The following is a 26,995-nucleotide window of genomic DNA, read 5'->3' on the forward strand; positions in this document are numbered from 1 at the left end:
TTCAACCAATTTTTCTTAATTTCATGACTACTGTATTCAACATATTTTCAAAACTATTGTTTAACATGTTACCAGCTGCATAAATACTTGAAACTTTGAAAATAATCTTTTTTTAATATAAAAATTAATGTCCGATGGCCCATTGACTTGAAAAAATATTCTATACATATGAAATTGACAGTGGGCGGGGCTACCCGACTCTCCCCTAATTCGTTTATCCAAGGATAACTTCATGCAATATATAAACTGTCGCTGGCCGAATTATTAGACTCTATATAAGATTCTATGTAAAATCTTAATTATCAAGTGATAATATACTGCTTACTGTCTTTACGTGGCTGAAACCAGTTTGTAATTGTTTACGTTCCTGTATCAATTGGTTAACATTGTAATGCAATACGTTAAAAATAAAAGGAAGTAAATAAGAAATCTCCTGAATAAAATCCAATTACATGCATGTTTAAGCATAAGAGTATTCCACATAAACTTATGCAACACACATAATTATTAGAAAAACTACAATGCGTCTAATAATTCGATTTAATTATTATAATAAAATAATGTAATACCTAATATAATAAATATTCTATATTTATAGAATATATCGACTAATTTATGCAATCGTGTCGGATTTATATTATAAATCATCTAATTTAACATAGTGATACAATTGCAAACCGGTTTCAGTCGTGCAAGAACAATAAAGCTGTATAGTATTTATTAAATGATAATTAAGGTCTTATGTAGATTCTTATAGTGCGTCTAATAATATATATATATATATATATATATATATATATATATATATATATATATATATATATAAAGTTCAAAATGAAGATAAAGCAAAGAAAAATTATAGACATATGAAAAAAGGGGGGGAAATAATAAGTAAAAAAATAACAAACAGCAAAAAAAAAAGGATGAAATTTTATTTAAAAAAACCGGGAAAAAAGATATAGATATAAAAAGATATAAAAAAGACATAAAGATAGATTATATCTTTTTTTCCGGTTTTTTTAAAATGAAATTTCATCCCCTTTTTTTAAAAAAAAAAAAACTATTGTTTGTTATTTTTTTACTTATTATTTCCCCCCCCCCCCTTTTTTTATATGTCTCTAATTTTTCTTTGTTTTATCTTATCTAATGCGTTCTGTTTACTTACTTAACTTTCTTCGTGTTTTCTTGCATTTATTTATTTATTTCATATATATATATATATATATATATATATATATATATATATATATATATATATATACATATGGATACAAATAATGTTACAATGTAACAACATATAGATCAATAACGTAGATCCCTTGATACATATATGAAACGAGGTTGACAAGATTAGTTTTCCAGGAAATTTTCTTTCTATCGTTGGTCTTACACATTATCATCTCCAGTTTCTTGTCTTGAAGATAGATCTCTTTCCCGGTTAATGTAATTTCCAGTGTAATTTACACTTTTTTCACAAAAGATATATTTTGTTATGCATATGAAGTCAATGGTTAAGCTTATAATTTGATTCAAGTTGTAATATTTTACTTCTTAAAGACAGTAAATAATTTCATAGAAAAATTTATTTAAAATATCACGTCTAGGAAATAATGATTATTTAATATGATAGTAGAATTTTTTTTTTTTTTTTTTATCAAAAAGTAAAAATAGTAGTCGGCAATGATTTTAAATGAAAATAATTGCTTGAAAATAGTAGCTAATGAACGTGTAGTAAAACACTGGATTGATGTTTCATCGCAATTTTGATTACATAAATAGAGTACATTTTAACAAAATTAAAAGGAAAGACGAATGTAGTATTATTTAAATGTATTATTATTTAAATGTATTATTATTTAAATGTATTATTATTTAAATGTATTATTATTTAAATGTATTATTAAATGTATAAGTGTATTATTATTATTTTGAGGATTAAAATTAATTTAAAAATGAGAGAGAGGAGGGAAAATTTTATTTCTTTCTATTTAATGTGTGAAAATACTCAGAAAACTTAAAGAATTACAAAAATAGTTTTAAAGACTTATTTTCGTTTTAAAGAAAAGGAAAGAAAGAAATCTTTTAAGTGTTCTATATTTTTTTAAGAATCTAAACATCACAGTCAACATTTTCTCGTTCAAAGTTTTACAAAAGCTTAAGAAAATTTAATCGCTTCTGAGTATTTGACGGAATTGTGAGACCGCTTGGCCCGGCAAGCTTTTTTTGTATTTTTATATCCTAGGACCTACCACACATTTGTGCATGTGCTGCTCCATTTTTCCATCCTTAGAACTTCAAGAAGTGCAAATGTCATCCTGTACTCTCGTGATGTTGCTGCATCACACGAATTGTTTTAATCTTAACTGCTTTAACTCAGTTTTGCTGTTTATAATTCGCAACGAAAATCTTTTAAACGAATTTCAGAGAAAAAGGGAGATACCCTCTCAGGAATAGCAATCAATTGATTAATTTCAAGGTTGAAATGCCACATCGGTTAAGAGAACCAAAACTAAAATAACTGAGTGTTCGCTTAAAAGGTTTTCATTGCGAATAATGAACAACAAAACTGAGTTAAAGCAGTTAAGATGGAAACAATTCGGCGGAAGTGTAACGCAGCAACATCACACCCCTTTTCTTGAAATATTGGGTTGTAGAAAAATATTTTTTTTTTTGTGAAAATAAAAAGGCGATTTTCTTGAGAAGAATAAATATTTTATTGTGCTATATATTGTCCATTCTGGTTCCATATCTATTGCAATCAGTGAGGCAGTTGCAAGATTCCACGTGCATAAATTGTTTCATCTTTGCTGCCGAAAAGTTGATTCTTCTGACCTCTTTATTTGAAGTAACTGTTTTACGGTCTAAAATATTTTACAGAAACCGCAACACTGTTGTCGATAATTACTTTTCCATCCCCAGCGCTGATGCATTTTAAAAATGAATCATTTTCCTGATGTTTGAGAGGCAAATCCCAGATACCCAAGTCAAAATTCTTGATATTCCTCTCAAACCATTTTGATGGTTTACGTTAGTTTCAGTGCGATTCATGATGGTTCAAAATCATTTGATGGTCGCCATCATCCAACATTTTCCATTACGTGTTGATGGTTTTTGATATGCCAGCAAACTTCCATCATTCCATGATGGGAAATGCAACTTTAATACTATCGTTAGCCACCACGAGAAGTTTGACTTTCATGAACCAACAATCCATGATAATCCGTGATGGTTCATGATTGTTCCAACTATACATTTCCATGATGGTTTAAGGGGAAATTTCGTTGGCTTTCAGGAATATACCATCAGAACAATTTGGCCTTTTTGAGTTGAACTTCATATGTCAGTTCGAATTCCTACATTGGGATGGTGGTTGTTTATGATTGTTTCAACATTTGATTTCGAAAATACTACGATGGAAATTCGTGATGGTTAATAACATGAACAAACCATTAAATCAAGTTGCTATTCTTATGTTGGACCATCATAAATCAGTCCAAATTTCTACATTGGGATAATGGTTACTTATGTTGATTACCATCAAAACATTATATGTTTCATGGTGGAATTATTGATACTTACCATCAAGATTATGTTGGTCCATCAAAGGAAAAATATAAAAAATTTTGACTTGGGTATCAACGTAACGACACAAGTTTCTTTCCCTAAGAACACGAAAAAATCCATATGTCGAGCTTAAAGATTAAACCTTAAGCTTTTCACATGAGCATGAACCGTCGAATTTAACAAACTTAACTCTCGAGCCATTCCTCGGCTTAAATTGGCGTGATGCATCATCGTGCATCTAAACAAGGTTTTTCGAAGCTCTTTCGCCAAGCGAAACCAAAAATTCACAGTTTTAATGCCTTACGCTTGAATCAATGCTACAATTTAAAACTGTATGTCCTATCTTGCTGTAAGGAATTATATGGGCTTTAGAACAGGGAAATAACTAAAATATTTTACAAACTATTAAACTTTTTAAAAATCACCAATTTGGCGACATTTTTTTCATCTAGATGAAAACTGTCCAAATCAATGCCTTATTCCCATTTTTTGCAACAAAAAAAAACGTCATTTAGTTTATAAATTATATGCTTATTTTAATTTTTCGTAAGCACATTTTGTTAATATCTTAATCGTAACAAAATGAAGGATTAATTAAATTTGAAAAATAATCAACTGCTGAGTAATAATCAAAAGTGAAAAAAAATAATAAAAAAATTAAACTTAGAAATATGGAATTCGTGATAAAATATGACGTGTTAAGTAAAAAGCAACAATTTTACTTGTCAACACTACATAACGATAACATGATATTGCATAACAGTTCAGAATGGATACGGTTATATCTTTTGAGCCTTTTATATTACAAAAAGTTCGATACTAATTTTAAGATTTATATCTGGCAAAATCTAATTTCTCACTCTCTTACAGTTTATAATATTTGTTCATTTTCTTTACTTTTGACATCAAGTCAAGCGCGAACTAATAAAGTAAAGATCTCGAGAGAGATAAATTTTTCTACAACAATGATTAAACATTTTTAGTGTAAAGTAAAGAATAAAAAGCGAAAAAAAAATATTCGTGAAAAAATGCACTTAACTTCAATAACTTTTGCACAAATTGGAAATTCGAAAAAAAAAACTAGCGTTAAGTTCACAAAAGAAAAAAATTGAGAGGCCTTACATCTTTTAGGGAAAGAATTATTCGAATGGAATGAATCCCTGAAAAGATGCGACGAGAAATATGACACATTAAAATAACATTAGAGTAACAAATTTTAGAATCGTTATAGAGGTTGATCTGCATAAGGCAGCTTTTCAAATCTTTGTCAACTCCCCTTATTTTGGGTGTGATAAATCAATATTTTATGAGAAAAAGATAAGTTAGTTTTGTTCGTTTTTTGTTCGTTTTTTTGGTCAGAAAAAGCATATTTCGTCTATATATTATGGGTTTTTTTTTTGCACACTGTATGTAAAATTTTTTAAAAAGTTCAGTTTGATTTCGATCTGTGTAGAAATTATTATTTTGCTAATAAAAATATATGAAACGCTAATTTAACAATATTAAAAGAAAGCATTTAAAAAAAAAACTTAAAAAAAATCAACGTTTGAGTGATTATATTTAATGTTATTGTAGAAATGATGTACTTCTAGACTGTTATGGCTGTTGTTGTAGTTCATTTACGTTACACTGAAGATGCACAATGGGCTATTGGCGACGGTGTGGAAAGCATCGCTGAGGATGATCCGAGGACATGCCATCACAATTTTGATCCTCTCCAGAGGGGGTGGCAGCCCGATAACCTGCATGGGAAGTCGAGCACTTTACGGTAGGACAGTTTAACGAGGACCAATACCGCACACCCACAGTCCCTACGCAGACTAATCCAATTGGTCACCCATCCGCACACTGACCGCTGATTCTTGACTCTGGTGATCGGCTGGGAGCCGCGTCTTAACGATCAGTCCACTGTGGGACCTAGACGGTTATGGAATGTTCAAACTTTCTTAGATAGAAATTTAAAATAATAATACTAAAATAAAGGAGATAAAGATCAGTTCCACCTGCAGGAAAGACATTCGTAAAAACAAAAAGCACATTAGTAAACTATTTGGGAAAAATATTACGCGAAAAATGAAGAGAAGAAATAAGCATGGACAATATTTTGTTATTCAAAGTTTGTAATATAAAATAATAATAAAATAAGTTTAGATATCATTTCACCCAATAACGCTCGAATTTCAATTCTGTGATGAAGTGAAAAATGCTCCCATTTATAAAGTGGTTGTATGGTGAAATTTAAACTGAACGAACATTTAAAACAATTTTAAATTAAGAAGAACGTCCCTATAATTTGCAATCTAAACAAAAAATTTTATTACAAACTGTGAATACAAATTTTTTGCTCGATCAATAATAATGCGAATTATAAAATCCTGTTAATGTCACTGTTTACATGTTTACGGAAAACTTCCACCTTTCCTTAGAAGAAAATTAGGCAATATCGAGTCATTAAAAATTTGGAATTATTATTTTTTGCACAACGCTCAAAATAAAAACTCGACCACCCCGACTAACTTTTAATCTAATGATGGGATCTTCATGTTCTAGGATTCATTTTGGCGATATTTTAAATTACGAAATCAGACACAAAATCTTTCTTTCTCTGAATAAATATACCTTTTTTCAATGGATTTGGATTTTGACCCCCAAAATATAGGGGGTAGTAGCAATCTGGGAAATATGTTCCCCATAATTTGGTTAGGATAGTGAAAATTTGGACTTAGTTAATTTTGCATGGCTACGTCACAAGTCTTATAGTTTTGTGCAAGAAAACAAATTTCAACAGTAAGTTAAACACCCTAAACCAGTGTTTCCCAAAGTGTGGTACGCGTACCCCTAGGGGTACGGGAACAGTTTAGCAGGGGTACGCGTTCTTATGTGAAATATCTTGCAACAAACGAAAATTTCAGAAAATTTTATTTAAAAATAGTGCTAGCCATGAAATTTACGATTACGTGTTTTTCTATTGGCTATTTTTTGCAGAGTTTACAGTTAATAATTAGTGGTGTCAACAGCCAGTTGCAATTTTTTTATAGTAAAAAATACATTTATTTTTTTATTAGTGGTACACAGAGCTTCGAAAAATTTAGAAAGGGTACACAAAAGTCGTAAGTTTGGGAAACACTGCCCTAAACAGTGGCATTGCGTACAGTTTGTTAATATAGGCAGAAAATATTATGTTTTATTACATTCTCTGCGTACAAATTATACAATATAATTTTAATTTAATCCTAACTAGTTTTTATAAACAAGCATAAAATTCCCACTTCGAACGGGAATACTGAGAGAGGCCTTTCCTCCCTCCCCCCATCAAAACCCTGAAAACAATTTTTATCTCAACAGAGAACGCATCTTTTATACATTTTTCTTGAATACGTTCAGCAATTTAAAAAAAAAAAGTTTATTTAAAGCAAATCGATAGTCAAATACGATTCTAATTCAAAATAGAAATGTAAATTACTATATCTACAACAAACAGGAGATGCTTAGAAAGTATTTAAAAAAAACTAAATATTTATTTTTATGCATTATTTTTGAAAAAAATTTCTTTTTTTCCCTATTTTTGAGGGTTAGTTATTCAAAAAAAAATAAAAAAATAATAATAATATAGCTATTTTTCAATTGTTATTTAAATATTTTTATCTCCTCTTCTTTTCATTGTTCGTAGAGGTTTAAAATGCCAAAAAAATATTTCGAACATTGAAGTTCGAAAAGTATTTAACGGAAACATCAGTTTATATTTGCATAAATAAACTTTACACTGAATGAACTCAGCTAAAATAATAAAGATATATGCATTTTGAGTGAACTGGCGCTACCAAAAACATCAATATTAATTTCTCGGTAGCATATTCAAATACATTTAAATTTTTTCCCCTTGAATGAATATTTTTGCGAGATATTTATGTTTGCTTAGCATAACCGTCGAAACTATATATATATATATATATATATATATATATATATATATATATATATATATATATATATATATATATATATATATATATATATATATATATATATATATATATATATATATATATGGGTCATTCTCACAAAAACAGTCATTTTCATGTCCCCAGTATATTTTATGTTTGTTTTACAGCTTACGAAAAATAAAAATTCAGGGAAAGTGTCCTTCGGAATGCAAGCTAACAAAAGAATAAAAATAAAATTTTCAATTTTTATTTTTTATTTATTTTAGGTAATTAAAATATACCAATATGTCATTCCCTCACTTGTCCCCACTGCTGATTTAAAAAAAGAAAAAAATTGTTTCTGAAATAATTTTTTTTTTTTACAAATTCGTGTTTTTTATTTCAGAATACTGAAATATAGAATTCAGAAAATCAATTTTATATTTAATTTCTGATAAAAATATTAACACAGCACTATTTTAAACTTTGTCCCCAGTGCTTCGCGTCATTCCCTCACAACAATGTTCATATCACCTGCAATCTTCTTAGAATAAAAATATTTTAATAAAAACTTCAGAAGTTGACAACTGGCATCATAGAACAAAATTGCAGTATGTTTCCATCTTCAACTTAAAGAAGCTTTGCTGTGGAATAAATTTGAATGAATCAAACCAGGTAAAATTTTTTACATTTGTCATTCCCTCATGTCATTTTTTAGAGTAAAATAAAATACAACTTCATCGAGAAAGTGGATAATTATATGTTGCTTTCTTGTATGAATATAATTGTATGTGATTGACTTCAGAAATTAATTAGGCCTAACTGTTATTTTTAAATTTCATTGAATTCGTCATTCCCTCACTAGTCTATAAAGTGGGGGAATGATTCAAGATGAGTATATTATCGAATTTTTTTTTGTTCAATCGAGCCAGCCAATTTTATTTCCCAAAACTGTAAAAACTATTAAATATAAGACTAAATTATAATAAATATTAGATATACTTAGTATGTTATCATTTTCAAACTTTAGGTAGATGTAACTTAGATAAAAACATGTATTAAAATAAAATATCATTCCCTCACTATTAGTGTCATTCCCTCACTTTTTAAATAGTGAAAATAATTAATTTACTTATTAATTAATTTGAAAAATAAATTAAAAAATTAATAAATTAATTTATTAAATTGATTAATTTATTTATTAACTTAATTAATTTATTTATTATATTAATTAATTAATTATTAATTATTATAAATTAATTAATTATAAATTAATTATTTAAAAAATAATTAATTTAAATATTAAGTATAATTTATAGGATATATACTTTCCTTATAATGCCATTACATATTTCTATTAATATAAAAAGTTTCAGAGCTTTTTATTCACTTTACTTTTTTGGGATTTTATGAACTGAAAAATGAAAGTTTTCGTGAGAATGACCCATATATATATATATATATATATATATATACTTAATAACTTTTATTCTGAAGAGCGGATTGGATTTTCTCATTAGTTGTCTTAACATTTGAATAAAGAAATAAAAATCATATACTAATTAATTATCGTAAAATATTAATTAAGTTACAAGAATTACAAATTTAATTATTTATAAAATAAACCAAGAAACAATGCTTAGTTTAAATAAACATATCTTTTTTTGATTGAATTTTTTAGTATCGAAATATGAGAAATTAGTAGAAATATGGAAACTATGATCTAAATGGTTTAGTCAGGAGACAGGTTGAAGTTATCTTTATTTTTCATTTTGTGTATTTCGCCAAATCTCTCGAATTATTAAAGCGAATCACAAGAATTTTGTACTTAATTGTGAAACTTGTTAAATCAAAGAAAATAGTTCTGAAAAATATATTTTTTAAAATTATATTTCATACCTTTTGTTATTTAATCAACACGTTTTTGCCAGAAATTCTGACGTAGTTTAAAGCTGGATACTTTTAAGTTTGTATTTTAAGAATAATTTTGAATATAATCGGTCGAAAAGCTCTTAATAAATGAAAATTGAATAAATACCTAAGATCTAAATGACTTTTGTTCATCAACATGTTGAAGGTTGACATCTAATATGTTAATTGATTTGTTTTCACTATAAAATAATTTACAAAGAAGAATGTACTTTTTCTGAATAAATATACTATTTTTTCGACGTTTCTCGATCATTCAGAGGTCAAAATGAGAGTTGGTCGCAATTATTATAGAGATGGTTGTGGCTGTCGAAAGTTAAGGTCCCTTAAGATTAATTTCTCTTTTTGCGTTTTTTTTCCTATATCTGGGAAAGTTAAATTTTTCACTCAATAACGAATTAAAAAGGTATACCCAAAAATAATTACGTGACATAAATAATTTTCAATATGTGTTTATTATTTTCTATTGTCTTATTTAATAAAGGGGAGAAGGAAATTATAATGTAAAAACACATTTCTAAAAATTTTATGGCTTAGAAATTATTTGATAAACGTTTTACTTGAACTTTGGTATTTGGCACTTAAAATCACATAATTTAAAACGAGATAAAACTTTTCATAAACTGATATTCAACAATTTTTTTTCGGCCAATGGTAAAGAAAACTAATAAATAATTGTAGAAATGATTTTTTCACGGAATTATCGTTGAATAACTTAGTTTCATAATTAAAATTTTAGATTCTGACTTAACTATTGGCTGCAGTTCCCAAATCATAACTACTCCTCTCCAATCCTTTGTCTGCAAAAAATCGAAAAAGTACATTTTTATGCTTGAATCTCAGTAGCTTATTTTATAGTCAACTAAATAATTAGCTTATTTAAAGTCAATCATTAAGTGGTTGCAAGTGTCGGAAAAACCGATCATCCAAAGTCATTTAAAGTTATTATCTATATATATTTCTCTTACACGGCGACAAAAAAAGCCTCATTACAACTCCCCGAATGGCAACGCTAGAAAATCGACCAATGACTGCCGCTAAAAATGTCACTTGCCAAATTTAGCTGAGGTGGCTCAACATATAGCACTTTTAAAAACGGAAACTGAAACAACCAGAGAGACCATTCTCATCAAATGTGATCTTTTCCGAAATTCACCCTATCAGCTGCGTCAATTTCATACTATTAAGCTAGGCAGAAGTGAGTGCCTTTGTCGATAGATCTCTATTTTAGTATTTTGTCGAGAGCGCTTTTTTTTCACGAATTTATATATTACGAATTTATTTGACGATTTTTGATTTATATCATGAATTTATTTGTTTTATTATTGTTATGAGATATTCATTGAAAAATGAGTCTCAGACGTGCTGTTACGCTTTAAGATTTTATACTATAGCACATTTCTAATAGGTTTAACGAATTACATGTCATTTGTATGAATTCAAATTCATTTTAATGACTTAGTATTTACTAAAAAGGTGTAATTTAAAAAAAAAAAAAGTTATTATGTGGATTTGAATGATTGCTTTGAATTCTTAGAATTTTGTGCATTTGCAATGTACCTAAGTTAGTAGCGAGCGAAGCGAGCAGCACTAAAAAGTAGTTTCAACGAAACATTCAAGTAAATATGTTAGTGTGATGATGGTATTTAATGGTACAGAACCAATTTCTTAACCCTCGGTTCAATACTTTTGGTGAGATAAAGATGCAAATCCTCTCGTTGCACAATTTCGAGTTAATTTCTCCTTTTTGTGACAAAATTCATAATATTACTGAATCCACGTTCAACAAGTTAAGAGGAAGGGAAGGCAATTAAAATTTTTTAACGATAATGTACTGTCCAGGATATGGACGACTGACCTTTAGGCAATTAATTCAGCAAAAAATTAAGCAAAAATTCTGAGAGACGATCACCATTTCAAAGTTTCATTAGTTAAAAGTTCGACCAATTCCTTGTACATCTGAACCTCTGGTGTTTCAATATTCACAAAAGGGATCATAGCCCACAAACCCATTGAGAGATTTCCATGAAACAAAACATCTTTAAAACGGTAAGAAAAGTCCATGTGCAAAGAGTCAAGATGTTGACAATATTCTTGTGCATCATCAGAGCAAATTTCGCTAGCTTGGCTGAACTCATTCCAACCAAAATTCTGCTTCCACAATATGAGTTTTTTTTAGAAAGGCAGAAATCACTGATTTTGTTGGGATCAAATTGAGCTCGTCGCCTTGAAATTGTAAATTAACGACATTAAATTTTACAGATAAATCAGCCAAAGTCTTTCTTAAATTCTAGCAATCTGCCTCTCAGAGCTACATCTTTGCTTTCAAGGAACCCATGTACATAGTCAAAAAGATACCAATACCTATTGAGACAGAAGCTTTTGGAAAGCCAGCGAATCTCGGTGTATAGTAGAAAGTAATTGAGTTCTTCATTGTTTTTCTTAGACAGCTGTCTGAATAATCAATCGTAGAGAGCATTACTGTGAATTTTGTTCACAGCAGATATGGCATATTTCAATGATTGATGCAAACGGTCGCTGAGAATTTTTCTTACTAAATGCTGTCTGTGAATCATGCAGTGAACAGCTAAAATATCTGGTACCTCCCTTTCCAAAAGGGTGATAAATCCACCATTGCAGGACCCTATCAGTGGCAATGGACAAAATATTCGCAAGATGAATGTTTTTCTCTTTAAAATAATCTTTGACAGTATTAAAAATAGATTTACCTTTGATATCTACAATCAAGCTTCTTGCAAAAAGCATCTCTTGAATAATTTTTCCTACCTTTACAAACCAGACCTATGCGTACAGTAAAGCCTACATTACCTGGCAAGGTTGATTCATCAACTTGAAGGGAAAATTCGTTGGATATCAAAAGTTTGCATAAAGAAATTTCCACGTATTTGGACATCTCATCATTTCGTTGCCGCACTTTATCGTTGCTTATGGAATATTTTTTATTACACTGGATGTGGCTGGATGGTGTAAAACTGTTTCTAAAACTTCCTTGACAAACGGCAGCATCAACTCTGGTCTGATGGTATGAGCTTTCCCAGATTTAGCAATAAATTTTGATATATTATACGAAGCTATCAAACCATCGCCACATTTTTGGGATGAGGTTGCTAGTAACCCTGAGACCGAGGACAAGGATTGTATAAGCATGCCGAAAGTACCTTCTGAAGCGTGAAAAAAGATGTTCGTGAAAAAAGACAAATCTTTATTTTGTTTGTCAGGATGAGTTTTTTGCATAGGCTCCAGCTAACGGTAAGATTTTATTACCTCATTAGATAAAACTTTATTACAAAGTAAACACATGGGTAGTTGAGAGTTCAACAGTGATTGAACAAATCCCAACATTGGTTCTCAACGCCCCCGTTGAGAACCAATGGACCAGATCAACACCATATTGGGATACTCTCAACTCGAGGAGAAGAAGATCGCTGACACACAATCACCTGATCCATTACTTAGGTGCCAGCTTCTTTATAAAAAAGATAGTGTATTAATATTCTGACTAAGTTTCTCCAAATATATTAAAATGTTAATTTACGTGAAGTTACTTAAATACACCGCCCTATCGCACATCGAATTTGCTAAAATATAATTTTTCTTGTCTACGTGTTTTATTTAATTTAGATTTGTTCTTTGTTTGGGTGTTCTATTTTGACCATGATTATTTTTGTTCTGTGCATTTGCAAACGTTGTTGCATAATAAGTTGTAAATTTGTTGCATAATAAGATTATGTTTTACATGGTAACGAGCCTGTCTTTGTCTTAAGTAAAAAATAAACCAAATATTTCTTTGTAAAAGAATATAGAATGTGTCACTTAAGAGAATTCTCATTTGACGAGCTAGGCTTACTCGAAATGAAATAGAAAAAAAGTTGCTAATATGAAATGCCACTTTTCAATAGCTAATCAGGATCCAGCACCAGACGAATACTTTGGAACTTCTCAGAATTATAACTCTTTTCTGAATCCTGAAGAGAATCTTAGAATCGTCACTCTTTTCTGAGTCTACCACACTCTTCGGCTACAAAGGTGTAGTGTAAGTCACGGTGGCTCAGGGATCAGAGCGTTATGAGGTGACCCGGATTAGAATCCCAGCGATGACTTGTAGATACGAATTTTGCTCGAACCGACCACAGTGCTGATGTAAAATATCTTAAAGAGTAGAGTCTCCTGGCATTGGGGCTAACGTGGGAGGTTTAAGTTGTTTTTCTCTTCATGTAACACAAATGCGTTTTACCACTTAGTCTTCCCTGAAGGTTAGTTTTTCCCAGTGATTGCCTTATGAGTACCCTTGTCTTCTGGGTTGAGTTCAAAAATACAAGGCTACGGAGTTGAGCGTTGATAGCCGTTCACTCGAAATTGGGATAGCTGTTCAAAACTGCTTATAAAATTCAAAAAAAAATTTAAGAAAAGGTTGATGCATATTAAATAAGGGAACAATTGCATATTAGGCACATTTTCTCAACTATAAACTAGTATTAAGTAATGAGAATTTCTCAATAGATAAAATGGAGCAGCGGTGGCTCAGGGGATAGAACGTGCGCCTCAGGGGACGCAGGTTTGAATCCCTGTTTTGGCTAGTCGATACAAATTCTGCTCCTGGCTCACACCTACCACATTGCTGCCATAAACTATCCTCAGTGATTGACGAATCATGGATTAGAATCTCCTTACCATCAGGCTAAACGTGAGAGGTTTTCCAGGTTTTCTTCACCATGTAACGCAAATGTGGATTAGTTCTGTGGCGCCTTCAACTTAATATGAGAGGGTTCCTCCCCCTCAATTCCATTAAAAAGTTCTCCACGAAGGCTAGTTTGTCCCAATACTTGATCCAGGAGTTCCCTTGTCTTCTGAATTGGGTTCAAAACTACAAGGCTACGGAGTTGAACATTGATAATTGTAAACTCAGAATTAGGTCGGTTGTTCGACTGACATAGAAAAGCTGATAATTATAAAAATTTGTATAAAAGTAATTATGATGTCTTCCAGTTAATATAAATGACACATTTACAATTCTTTCACGGTAAAGAAAAAATATCGTCTTTTTAATGAAAAGTAAAAAACATTTAATGCTTTCGTAAATTAAAAGTGAAATACTTTATGAAAAACCAGTAAAAAAAACTTTATAAAACATTAAAACATTTTCATATAACTACTTGTAATTAAATTAATTATTACTTAGAAATATGTATTAAAAAAAAACTTGAAACAATGAAACATTCATAAATAAATCTCCTGTAATTATTTCCTTCCACTTCGATTGCCAGGCATAAATTTAGTTTTAAAAATTAAATCTGGTTATAATGAGTTAATTGCGAAAAAAGAAATGCAACTACAACTTTTTCTTCAAATTAATTAAGCATTCATTGTATGTAACGTAATCATATCTAATGCTATTTAAATAAAGCAAAATTTAGAACGAAAAGGGTGGAAATAATTTATTTTCCTTTTCCATTTATTTAACATTTTAATTAATATACTTTTATTAATACGTAAAGAGATGAGTTTTTTTTTTAAACTAAATCTAATGTTAAAGCTATTCAAATGGAGCCACTATAAAAAATTATTAAATTTCTCAAGGATGAAAAACTATTTAAATATAAAATTGCTGGTTTTAAATTTTCCTATATTGTTAAAAAATATAGGGAAAAGAATGCGTCGCGATTTTAAGTTTGATATTTAATTAGTGAGTTATTTTAAAGCATTTCAGTTGTTGAATTTAGTACTTTGATTTCAGTTTTTTTAAGTGCGATTTTTCTTTCATTTCTTATTGATCAAAATTTTTTTAATGTTTTTTTCGGCAGAACTATTAAATTTCGCATCATGTTAAGTATTATATTATTTTTTTCCCGTTTAGACTTTTACAAAAAATTTTCTAACAGTTTTCATTCACTTAATTTTTCTTACTGTATTTAAAATCCTACAAATCATACGAATAAATTGCACGTTTTAATTAACTTATTAGCTTTTTATTAACTAATTAGCATAGTATTTAACTCAAAGTTGAAAAATCTTAAACTTATTAAAAATAAAACATTCATTTCTTTAATTTGGAAGTTATATTAAATTTTGGATTTCTATGAGGACTCTGACAAAACTAATTAGATTTTGGAATAATTCATTTTACATAAGCTTTAAAATTTATTATAATTAATAAAGTTGAAATTTACACAAATTATATTTCACATACATAACGTGCCAATTATTTAGAATAATATTTGTTTGATAAAATACCCTAAAAAGTCCCTTAGCTTAATTAGTTAGCAAAGTATCTTTCGTTGTCTTAAAATCAAAAGAAATATTAAATAATTGTTTTTTTAATAGTTTTTATATTCAATGGAATATATTTAATTAAAAGATAAAGTTCAAAACTACGAGCAAATCCAAAATAAATCCGATTAAAATTACAGTACCATATATAGATTTTTGCACAAGATTTATAAGTTGTCCCTGTCTTATCACAAAAAATTGATTATTATAATATATGAAACAAGAGCACCAAAATGAAGAGATATTTCGCGTATTTAAAATTATTAATTGTATTTTAATTTTAGATAATGAAAATCGTAATTGTAATAAAAAATTTCGAAACAGTAGGGGAGAGTGGGGTCAATTGTAACAGGGTACGATTGCAACAGAGCAAAAATTTCGAGTGTCGGGTTTTAGATTTGGTTTTTAGGTGGCGCACAAGGTGTATTTAATAAATCTACATGTACACCCCTGCTGGCAACCATTTCTAGGTACTTTTGAAAGAGTTACATCACAAAAGATATTTTCACGCTACGCAAGTAATTTTTTTGGTATTAGAGTATTATATTGCAACAAAGTAATATTGTTTAAATAAATAAAAATTATTAACCGAATATGTAAGTGGACACCTTAATTAACATTTCAGAAAAAAAAAGATTAGTTTAGTTAATTAACTAGCATTATTTTTAACAAATGAAGCTGAAATGGCGTCTTGGGGACGATTGTAACAATAAGTAAAGGGACGATTGTAACAGCTGAAAATAAATAATCTTATGCTTACAAACAATTACTCAACTCTTTAAGAACCACCAATAGTTTCCTATATCATTTATATTATGTTGCATGTGCATTATTTTATTTGTCACCTTTCACAGCATAAATTAAAATTTTTAACCCCTTAAAGTTAAAAGTTTAACCCTTTAGGTCTCTGCTCATTATTATTTTTACTCCTAAAATATCACTACTATTTTGATCAATAAAAAAATATATCACAACTATGATAATATGTATAATTAACTATGTTTTAGTTGAATTTATGCACGACTGTCGAAAATTGTTAATTACTAATATAATAACATTTAAAATAAGGTATTTATTTTTTTTTCTAGTAGAGAATAGTCTACTTTACTCGTCTGTCAATTTTACTGATAATATATTGGATTTTTTGTTAGTTAAAAATAGTTAAGTAAAAAATGTTACAATTGACCCCACTCTCCCCTACTAAATTGAGACACTGTATACATTTACATTGAATTAAAATGTATCTATAATACTAAAAAAATATTAATTTCATACAATAATTAGATTAATAATTCAGTTCAAGATTATTTCATTTTATAAAAGTCGTTGAATAGCCCACCCAAATTTTTGAGTTCACGACTACCTGTGTTCAACTCCGTATCCTTGTAATTTTGAATCCAATCCAGAAGACAAGGAAACTCCTATATCAAGCATTCAGATAAATTGCCTTTGTGGTGGACTTTTTCATCAAACATACACACATTTGCGTTACATTAGGAGGAAAACCGCTGAAACATTCCATGGTTAGCCTTACTGCAAGAGAAATCTAAATGATCCGTCTATCACTGAGGATATTTTACGTCAGCACTGGGTCCGGAACGAGCCGGGTGTGGAATTCGTATCGACCAGCCATGACTGGGATTCGATTCCAGTTCACCTCATTGGAAGGCGAGTGCTCTATTCCCTGAGTCCTAACTGCTTAACTTAAAGGTTATTATCATTTATAAGGTGAATTTATCTGATAAATAAAAGATATATCTTTAGTATAATTCGTAGCGTTGCTTCGACCTCGTGCGCTCTTCTACACCACGGGGCTTGAGGGAGGGAGTTTTAAAAATTAATAATTCATTTAAAATTTCAAGAGGACAAAATCGATATAAATACCTCCATGTTGTCCATGCAGAGACTAAAGTTTGTCTTGTTCTCCACCCAACTTCCATTCTCAGCACACATTCGAACAGCGTACAAACCTAAAATAAAAATCATAACTTTTGTAAACATCCTATTTTTTAAAGTAATACATAATTAAATTTGAAAAGAATGTCATTATCCGAAAACTAAATTTCCCTCGTCCTATTAAATGGTATGGAATAGATATCTGCCTGAAAATGTTTGGTGCAAAACATACAGTGATAAATCAGCAACTTCTCAAGAAAATAATCACTTGAATTGCAACACTTAGCATAGGACCACGTTCATTACATGGTCCTATGCTTTAACGCAAACGGAGAAAGGGCTCCTATTTACACCCCATTAAGGCTGCATTAAATTTGGACTGATTTTTAGTTCATTTTTTAATTTTTTTCACAAATATTGTGGAATATTTATGTCATCAATAATCAGATTCACGTAATTCAATAATTATTTTTTAAATAATTCAAAATATATACACTATCTACCAATAAGCACTTGGACACCTATCTCTCTCTTTTCTTAAAAAAAAATAAATAAATAATAAATAAATAAATAATAAATAAATGAATAAATAAATAAATAGTAAGTGATAAATAAAAATAATAAATAAATAAATAATAAATGAATAATAAATAAATAAATAAATAAATAATTAATTTCATCAACACTTAAGATAATTTTTTTCAAGTGTGTTTCTCATTCTCCTGACGCAAACACTATTCGCTGAAACATTATGAGATTTGCGCACTTACGGAGATATGTTAAAAATATTATATCAGAAAAGGGCCATGTTGTTCAACATTTTACTTTATACTGATGCTATAAACTTAGTTTAATTATGTATTTTGTTATGCATAGCGATTGGGTAATTTTAAAAAATATATAAATAAACATGAATAGGTAATAAAAAAGCAAACGCTTACTTGTTCACTAAATTTTCATAACTAAATAATAATTAGCAATTTAAGAAGTAATCTCTTTGATGGCGTTTATTCATCCCAATCGACATATTAGTAACTTTCACCTTAACCAGAGGGACTCCAGATTGGAATTTAATGCAAATTTGATTGAATATTACAACATATTGGGACGAGCAAGTAACAACACAGGGGAACAATTTTTTTTCCCGTTACATGAGATATTAACAGATCTTGGATATTTTTGGATCGCTGATTTCAAATCTGCAATCGGTTTCTCTCACCAAGCTACAATTTTTTTTAAAAATGGTATTTTTATTCTATTTTATTGTCGAAAATTTAGAAGTTTAAAAACATTATATGTTGCGACAAATTAATGAAGAAGTCAAGGCATATCATCAGGATTAAAATTGCATAGGAACCGATGTCCAAAAATGTCGTCGTGCTCCACTAGGGGTGCTTTCCTATTATAACCTGTTTCTTTGTATGTTTCTGAAGCCCCCACAGCCGTGTTAACTGTCCTAACTCCCCTGTCTTTGTTGTTTGTCACAACATTTACATTACTCCCTGTTGCTTAAAAAACAGAGTACAAAGTGCAGTACAGACAGAGTACAAAACGGTAAACAGTAAACAAAAACAGAGTACAAAACATTATACAAAGGGTTAAAAGCATTAGCTTTTAAACTTGCACATTTCAACAAAGAAAAATTAAAAAGGCCACTTAAATAAGTAAAAAAATCTGTAGATTTAGGAACAAAACTAATTTCACATTTCAATTCTCTTATCCGAATTTCTCGAGTTTAAATATTTGTATAAATGCAACAAAAATTAAATATATTCGTGTCCGATCGGAATTTTTTATGCTCCGGGCATGTCGGGCAGTATAATTATCGAGCCCAGTTACAGTTAAAGTTAATGTAAATTAACGCAAAAACAAGTTAGTTAAGACGTTCTAATTTATGTGGTCAATAATTTTTCTAAAGAAGCCAAGTTTTTTTTCCATATAAATGCAGGCGCCATAGTTATAAGTTTTGTATTTTTTTTCAAAAGAAAAATATAAATGATATAAACAAGTAAAAGCTTTTTCAAAGAACAAAGATTATAAAATAATTCGTATTTTTTAAAGATTCCATTTTGTTTAATCAATCAAAATTTCATTTGAATATACTGTAAACTTTTATTTGAATTATATGTTTAATTTATTTCATTTCTAAAATTCTTTGTTTAAATAACGTATATATTTGCATTAAGAACGCAAGGAAGTAAACAATGGGCTTATGAGATTATATGCGTTGTTTTCCTTTATTTATCATGAAATTTAAATATATAATTAGAAAGCAACATTAATATTGTTTAAAAATGGGTTTCATTTCTCAAATGAGTTAAAAGTAAATGAAAAAGAAAGTAATGAAATATTTAAGTTTCACTGAAACTAATATAATTTAAGATCATTTTTGTTTCCGAAATTTTATAGCATGATCTATTATACTATAAGCTATTAAACTGAGTTAAAAAAATTTATGCAAATATAATTTGCATATTCTTCTTTGCTTCTACAAATATAATTCGTACAAATACATTTAAGTTTTAGTGTGTTTTATAGCAATTTATGCATATTTCTTCCACTATTGATAAATGTAGCTACAAAGTATCAATAATATTTAAATACTTTGAAGTTCAAATGTTAAATTTAATTTTTCTAATGCTACGCTTCGATTTGTGTCTATGAGAGATGAAGTTTACATTTAAAATTTCAATCACTTTCCGACTAGCTTGAGAACTTAAATATCTTGTATCTGGGTCTGAGCATCTTTTGAAAGAAAAATTATGAAACATTTTTATCTTCAAAATAACCTTTAGAAATTCAGCTTAGATTGACAATGAATTCTCTTATCAAATATTAATTTAAAGAAAACTTTATACACAGAATTTATCTGCTAACTTTTTGAAATTTAGTTATGCTCTTCAACGAGTTGTCTAGTGAAATCTTTCTTTAAAATTCGATAAACGGCTTTTATCTATAAGCTAAATGTTTTAGAAATTTAGGTGTATTCCTCAACAAGCTGTATGATAAAATATTTCTCAATTTAAATCTAGGAGAACAACTCTTATCTATCGGCTATGTGTTTTAGTAATTTAACTATGCTCCTCAACAAGTTGTAACAAAATATTTCTAGTGAAGTTCGAGTTGTCCAGTGAAATCTTTCTTTAAAATTCGATAAACGGCTTTTATCTATAAGCTAAATGTTTTAGAAATTTAGCTGTATTCCTCAACAAGCTGTATAATAAAATATTTCTCAATTTAAATCTAGGAGAACAACTCTTATCTATCGGCTATGTGTTTTAGTAATTTAACTATGCTCCTCAACAAGTTGTAACAAAATATTTCTAGTGAAGTTCGAGTTGTCTAGTGAAATCTTTCTTTAAAATTCGATAAACGGCTTTTATCTATAAGCTAAATGTTTTAGAAATTTAGCTGTATTCCTCAACAAGCTGTATAATAAAATATTTCTCAATTTAAATCTAGGAGAACAACTCTTATCTATCGGCTATGTGTTTTAGTAATTTAACTATGCTCCTCAACAAGTTGTAACAAAATATTTCTAGTGAAGTTCGAGTTGTCTAGTGAAATCTTTCTTTAAAATTCGATAAACGGCTTTTATCTATAAGCTAAATGTTTTAGAAATTTAGCTGTATTCCTCAACAAGCTGTATAATAAAATATTTCTCAATTTAAATCTAGGAGAACAACTCTTATCTATCGGCTATGTTTTAGTAATTTAACTATGCTCCTCAACAAGTTGTAACAAAATATTTCTCGCCTTAAAACTCGGAGAACAGCTTTCATCTAGACGTTACATGTCTTGGAAATTTAGCTATGCTCCTAAACAAGTGGTATTATAAAATATTTCTCGCTTTATAACTAAGGAAATAGCTTTTATCTATCAGCTAACGTTTTTGAAATTTAGCTATGCTCCTCAAAAAGTTGTGTAATAAAATATTTCTCACTTTAAACCTAGGAGAAGAGTTTTCATCCATCAGCTGTATGATTCAGAAATTTAGCTATGCTCCTCAATATGTTTGTACTATAGAATATTTCTCGCTTTAAGATTATAAGAACAGCCCTTGTTTATCGGCTATATGTTTTAGAAATTTAGCTATGATCCTCAACATGCTGTATAATAAAATATTTCTCTCTTTATAACTAGGAGAACAGCTCTTATCTATCGGCTTATAACTAGGAAAACAGCTCTTATCTATCGGATATATGCTTTAGAAATTTAGTTATGTTCTTCAACAAGCTGTAATATGAAATAGTTCTGGCTTTAAATCTAGGAAAACAGCTCTTATCTGTCGGCTATATATTTTAGAAATTAAGCTATACTTCTCAACAAATTGTGTTATAAAATATTTCTCACTTTAAAACTAAAACAACAGCCTTAATCTATCAGCTATACGTTTTAGAAATTTAGCTATGTTCCCAAACGAGTTGTATAATAAAACATTTCATAGCTAAAGAATAAAAAAACAGCTTTTATGTATCAACTAAATTTATAACTCAGTTTAGTAGATCAACATGTTTTATAAAATTTATTTAAAAAAAATTTGACCTGGTGGAGAAAAAATTAATTCGCAATCAGATTTTTAACTTATTATTAAGATACGAAAATATGTGTTTTAAAACATTTATGGATTCTTCCAAAGACCATTACATATACATTTGATTCATCTCCTCAATTCTTTCTTACCGGGATGAGTAGCTTCTCCGATGACCATTCCTCGATCATTCATTTGTGGACATGGCCGACTCATGATTTCTCCTGGGGGCAAAGGTGGCCAACAAATGAAAGAATCCCACGCAGCTGCACAGAACAAATCTGAAAAAAAAATTCAATTAAAACTAATTAAGAGTAAAATACTTTATACTCCGTTGCAAGTTATAAAAAGACCATTGCTGTATAGGATTTAAGTATTCATCCGCGACTGCATATAGTTCCGTTTTATTTTGTTATCAAATTATGAAAATATGGTTTGAAAAGCAATACTATATAAGCTTTTAAAAGTCAGACAGAAATTTAATTCGTGCTGTCTTTTACGATATATATTGCAGAATTATTTTGAAAAAAAGTTTATAGTTTGGAATCCTCGACTTGGCGACATCTTTTGATAAATAAGGAGAGAATTCTTTCCTGAAAAAAAGCAATTATATGACGCTACAAGGTCATTGATTTGATTGGACCAGTAAAAATGGCACGTCATATGCTGACGTGCTCTTAACAAATCAACTGTGAGGTAAAGAATTTTTACTTTTCTCTTACTGTAGCTGTAAATCGTTTGCAAGAAACAATATTCATTATTCTTTCATCAGTTTTTTTAAAAATGCGAACAGAAAGACGTATATTTGTTACGACTTTTAGATATAATTTTTATTAATTATTATCACTTGTTATTTGATTATTGTTGTTAATAACTGTTACTATTATTAATAAGAAAGCAAGGAAAAAGGATTCTGTGAAAAGTCTTTAAAGAGTTGAAGATATTGATATTCGTTCGCGTTGGGAGCTTGGCATCCATTTCGCGTGAACTTAGATGCAAACAGTCTCTCTCCATAGTGATTTTTTCTTAACTTGCAACAGAGTATAGTTATAAGAAAAGAAACTGAAAATTACCCCACTGTTATATAACATACAAAGAATTTCTGTGGTAAAAAGCAGGAAACTCTAACTCTACTTTTCTTGTTTTGTGTTTTAATTTTTTTCTGGGATTAAAAAAGAAATAATCCCTTATCATTTAAGATGGTAGAACATCTTTTTATTTGATTTTAAATTGTAAAGGTAATTTAAAAGTTTAAAAAAAATTAAAAATTCTTTTCGGTTTATTCAATAAGCTGCTTGCAGTAATATCTGGTGTATTGTTTTTTATTATTATTAATACTTTGATGCATTGTAGCTACAGATTTTCAGTTTAAATGAAAAAAAAGAAGATATTTTTAAGTTTTGAAATTTTTTTTTAAAAACGTGAATTTATAATACGAATTTAAAATGAATAGTTGGATAAAATGAAGAATAGCTCCTATTATTTTCTCTTTGTTTGAATAATAAAAAGTGAGAAATAATATTTATATAAATAACATAAAGACTCAGTTTTGATTAGTTTAGATCAAAGTTTTAGATTTTGAATCGCACCTTTTTGCTCTGTATTTCGCTTGTTTTCCTAAGTCAATGAATGATTCTTTCGTCATTTTTAAAAAGTAGTTTCCAAAATATTTGACAAAGGCGTTGCTTAAAAAATATATTATATTATCAACAGAAACAAAATCGAAAACTATGTTGAATATTTTATGGTATTATTAGGTGGAATCAATAGATAACGATGCAGAGGTCTTAAAATCGAAACTATTTTATTAGGCTTCTATCGTCAATTTTATATCGTGTATATAATATTATATAATATAATTTTACATTATATAATTTTATATTATATAATTTCATATTGTGTATATGTCACGGCGAAGGACCGAAATCGGTGGTTGTTGACTTTCACCGGTGAATGTCGACAATCACAGATATGCTTTGGTGAATGTCCGAAATATTTATTACATTCGATTTGATATGAATTTATTCGTAGATATAATTACATTTATTCGATATTTTAACCCTACACTGATGTTTTTTTAAGGTTAAGTGCCACTGCCCGGTATACATTTACATACTCCAAACACTGATGTTTTTTCTGATCTATCGTCAGTAAGTATTAAAATATAGAATAAATATAAATATATCAAATAAAATAATATTAACGAACTAATTATTATCAAATTGGATATAACAAATATTTCGGACATTCACCAAAGCGACTATGTGATTGTTGACATTCACCGGTGAGAATCAGAAATAAGGGTATTTAGCAAATATTTCGGACATACACCAAGCGATTACGTGAATATTGACATTCACCGGTGAATGTCGGCATTCTCCAATGTGATGTCGATTTCGGTGTTCCACCGTAACATATATAATATTTTATAATATAATTTTATATTGTGTGTAGATTTTATTATTGCGTATATAATAACTGGAACAAATTTGAAAATTATGTCGAATATTTCATTGGAAAAAATAGGCTCTATCAATAAATAGCAATGCAGAGGCCATTAAACCAAAACTATTTTATTTAAGAACTGTTTTATTAGGATTCTTTCATAGTTTTTTTAAAAAATAATCTAAAAATATTTCACAAAGACGATGTTCAGCAAACATACTGTCTCATTAACTAAAACAAATTCGAAAATTATGATGAATATTTCATGGCAATATTAAGTACAATCAATAAATAACGATACACAGGCGATTAAAACAAAACCATTTTTAGAGTATTTAGGAACTATTTTATTAGGATACTTTCATAGAATTTTAAAAAGAAGTTTTAGAAATATGTGACAAAGACGATGCTTTGAAAACATACTGTATTGTTAAATGAAAAAAGGTTTAAAGTTATGTTGACTATTTCATGGTAATATTAGGTACAATTAATAAATAATGATACAGAGGCAAACAAACCGAAACTATTTTATTTAGAAACTATTTTATTAGGATTCTTTCATAATTTTTAGCAATAAATTTTATCAATATTTGACAAGGATGATGTTTAGCAAACATATTGTATTGTTGACTGAAACAAATTTGAAAATTATGTTGAATATTCTGGGTAATATTTGGTACAGTCAGTTCAGTATATGGCGATGCAGAGGGTATTTAATCAAAACTATTTTATTTAGGAACTATTTTCTTTGAATTCTTTCATAGTTTTTTAAAAAAAGGTTTCAAATAATTTGAAATGGACGATGTATTTTAAAAAATATACTGTATTATTAACTGAAATAAGTTTTAAAATTATGATGTATATTCTATGGTAATATTAGGTACAGTAAAAAAAATAACGAAGAAAAGATCGAGGCAAAGGTCTGTGTTATTCAGAAACTCTTCTAACATTTACTCAACAGTGCCACTTTGAAATACACACAATCGCTGAATATAAAATGAATTACAACTGATTAAATTCACAGTAAAAATATATTCTTCAAAATTTTCTACGATAGAAATGCAGAATTTAAAGCTCTGCTGGATATAGGTTCACATCTCATTCTTTAAATGTTAGATATATATCGTACCCAAACGCCAATATGACGGAAATAAAGTACTTACGTAACCACCTAAGAATAGATATATATCTGCACTGTAAAGATAAGATTGGTTGGTTGGTTCTAATGCCTCTTGCCACACGGGCAAGACTGCTTGGTGAAACCGAGCAAATTTATGGCAGAGTGTGCGATTCCTGTTTTTCAGTGGCGCCATCTATGGCCAAGAATTCGACTTCTGCCACATCATACGTCACAGCCGCTTATATGGCAGGCCCATTCACACATCCATTCATTCATCCACAGATCGTAATTTCGACCTGAATCAGAGAACGATCGATCTCCAATCCAGTACCCCCAGAGGTATTGATTTGTTATGGGAACATGGAGGACTTTTGCGACTCGACAGATTTCACTTGCATCAGTCACTTTACTACACGGGGAGTCTTCGGCAGGCGGGGTTCGAATCCACGAACTCTCGGACATGGACCCAGCGCCCTACCGACCAAGCTATCCCGGCAATAAATAGGATAGATAAAAGAATCTACACTTACAGTGAGCAGGAACAAAAACGAAACACTCTGAATAACTTTTGATGTAATAATCGGTCTTTCGTGTACTAGCACTCAATCTTAATGTTTCGAGGGAGTAACGTCAAATATGCTAATTAATTAGTTCTGATGTTGCTAGTTTTTTGTCCTCGGTGGTGTTTGATTGTCGAAGACTGATGCAACTTATCTGTCAGCGAAATGGACAGTTGTATTCCTTGGTGCTGTGAAATCCATTGAAATGAGATTGTCGATTCATTGTAGAAAAATGGTGCCTTCCCAGAAAGCATTTAGCCTTACGGCAACGTTGTGCGGGAATTTTTTTTTATTGTCGCGAAAATGTACTAAAAACCTTTTTTCAATGAAGCAAAAATATTGCTGTTTCAAACCTTTCATCCTAAAAGGATTAAAATTAATTTTTAAGGATTTTTTAAAGGTATTGTCATTTAGCTAAAATGGTCACTTACAAGGGAAGCTAGGGAAGTGGGACTCGCCAATTTTGAAATAAACTAGTGGGATGTATGCCTTATGAGGAATAATTTTAGAGGGCAACATTCGTTTCGGCCCATAGAAGGTCCTGTGAGAGATAAAAAATTATTCAATATATAGAAAAATCGGTCTTTTATCACTTCAATGCAGACTATTAGTTATTGTAAGTGTCTCATACTCCAAACAATTACTAATTAATTGGTAAATTAATTGATTTGCTTATTAACAAATTAATTAGCAAATTAATTATTTGATCATTAATTAATTACTAATTAATTAATTATTA

The 26,995-nt window shown here is 29.2% G+C and overlaps 1 protein-coding gene across 2 annotated transcripts in view; it reads right to left on the reverse strand.

The window, feature by feature from the left end:
- The window catches only part of LOC107454414 (corticotropin-releasing hormone receptor 1), a 165,244-nt gene that overhangs the window by 23,162 nt on the left and 115,087 nt on the right, over nt 1-26,995 (reverse strand). Inside the window, exons 2-3 of one of the 2 annotated variants that reach the window (XM_087152327.1) lie at nt 22,284-22,412; nt 17,589-17,674 (exon numbers count right to left, since the gene is read on the reverse strand). In XM_087152327.1, the coding sequence (XP_087008453.1) occupies nt 17,589-17,674; nt 22,284-22,412 (215 nt within the window). Of the gene's footprint in view, nt 1-17,588; nt 17,762-22,283; nt 22,413-26,995 lie in introns of both variants that reach the window. The other variant, XM_087152328.1, reaches the window with a different exon arrangement.

This window comes from Parasteatoda tepidariorum, chromosome 9 (genome assembly GCF_982258835.1).
Source record: "Parasteatoda tepidariorum strain Cologne lab strain chromosome 9, Ptep-v5.0, whole genome shotgun sequence".
Classification (NCBI taxonomy): domain Eukaryota; kingdom Metazoa; phylum Arthropoda; class Arachnida; order Araneae; family Theridiidae; genus Parasteatoda; species Parasteatoda tepidariorum.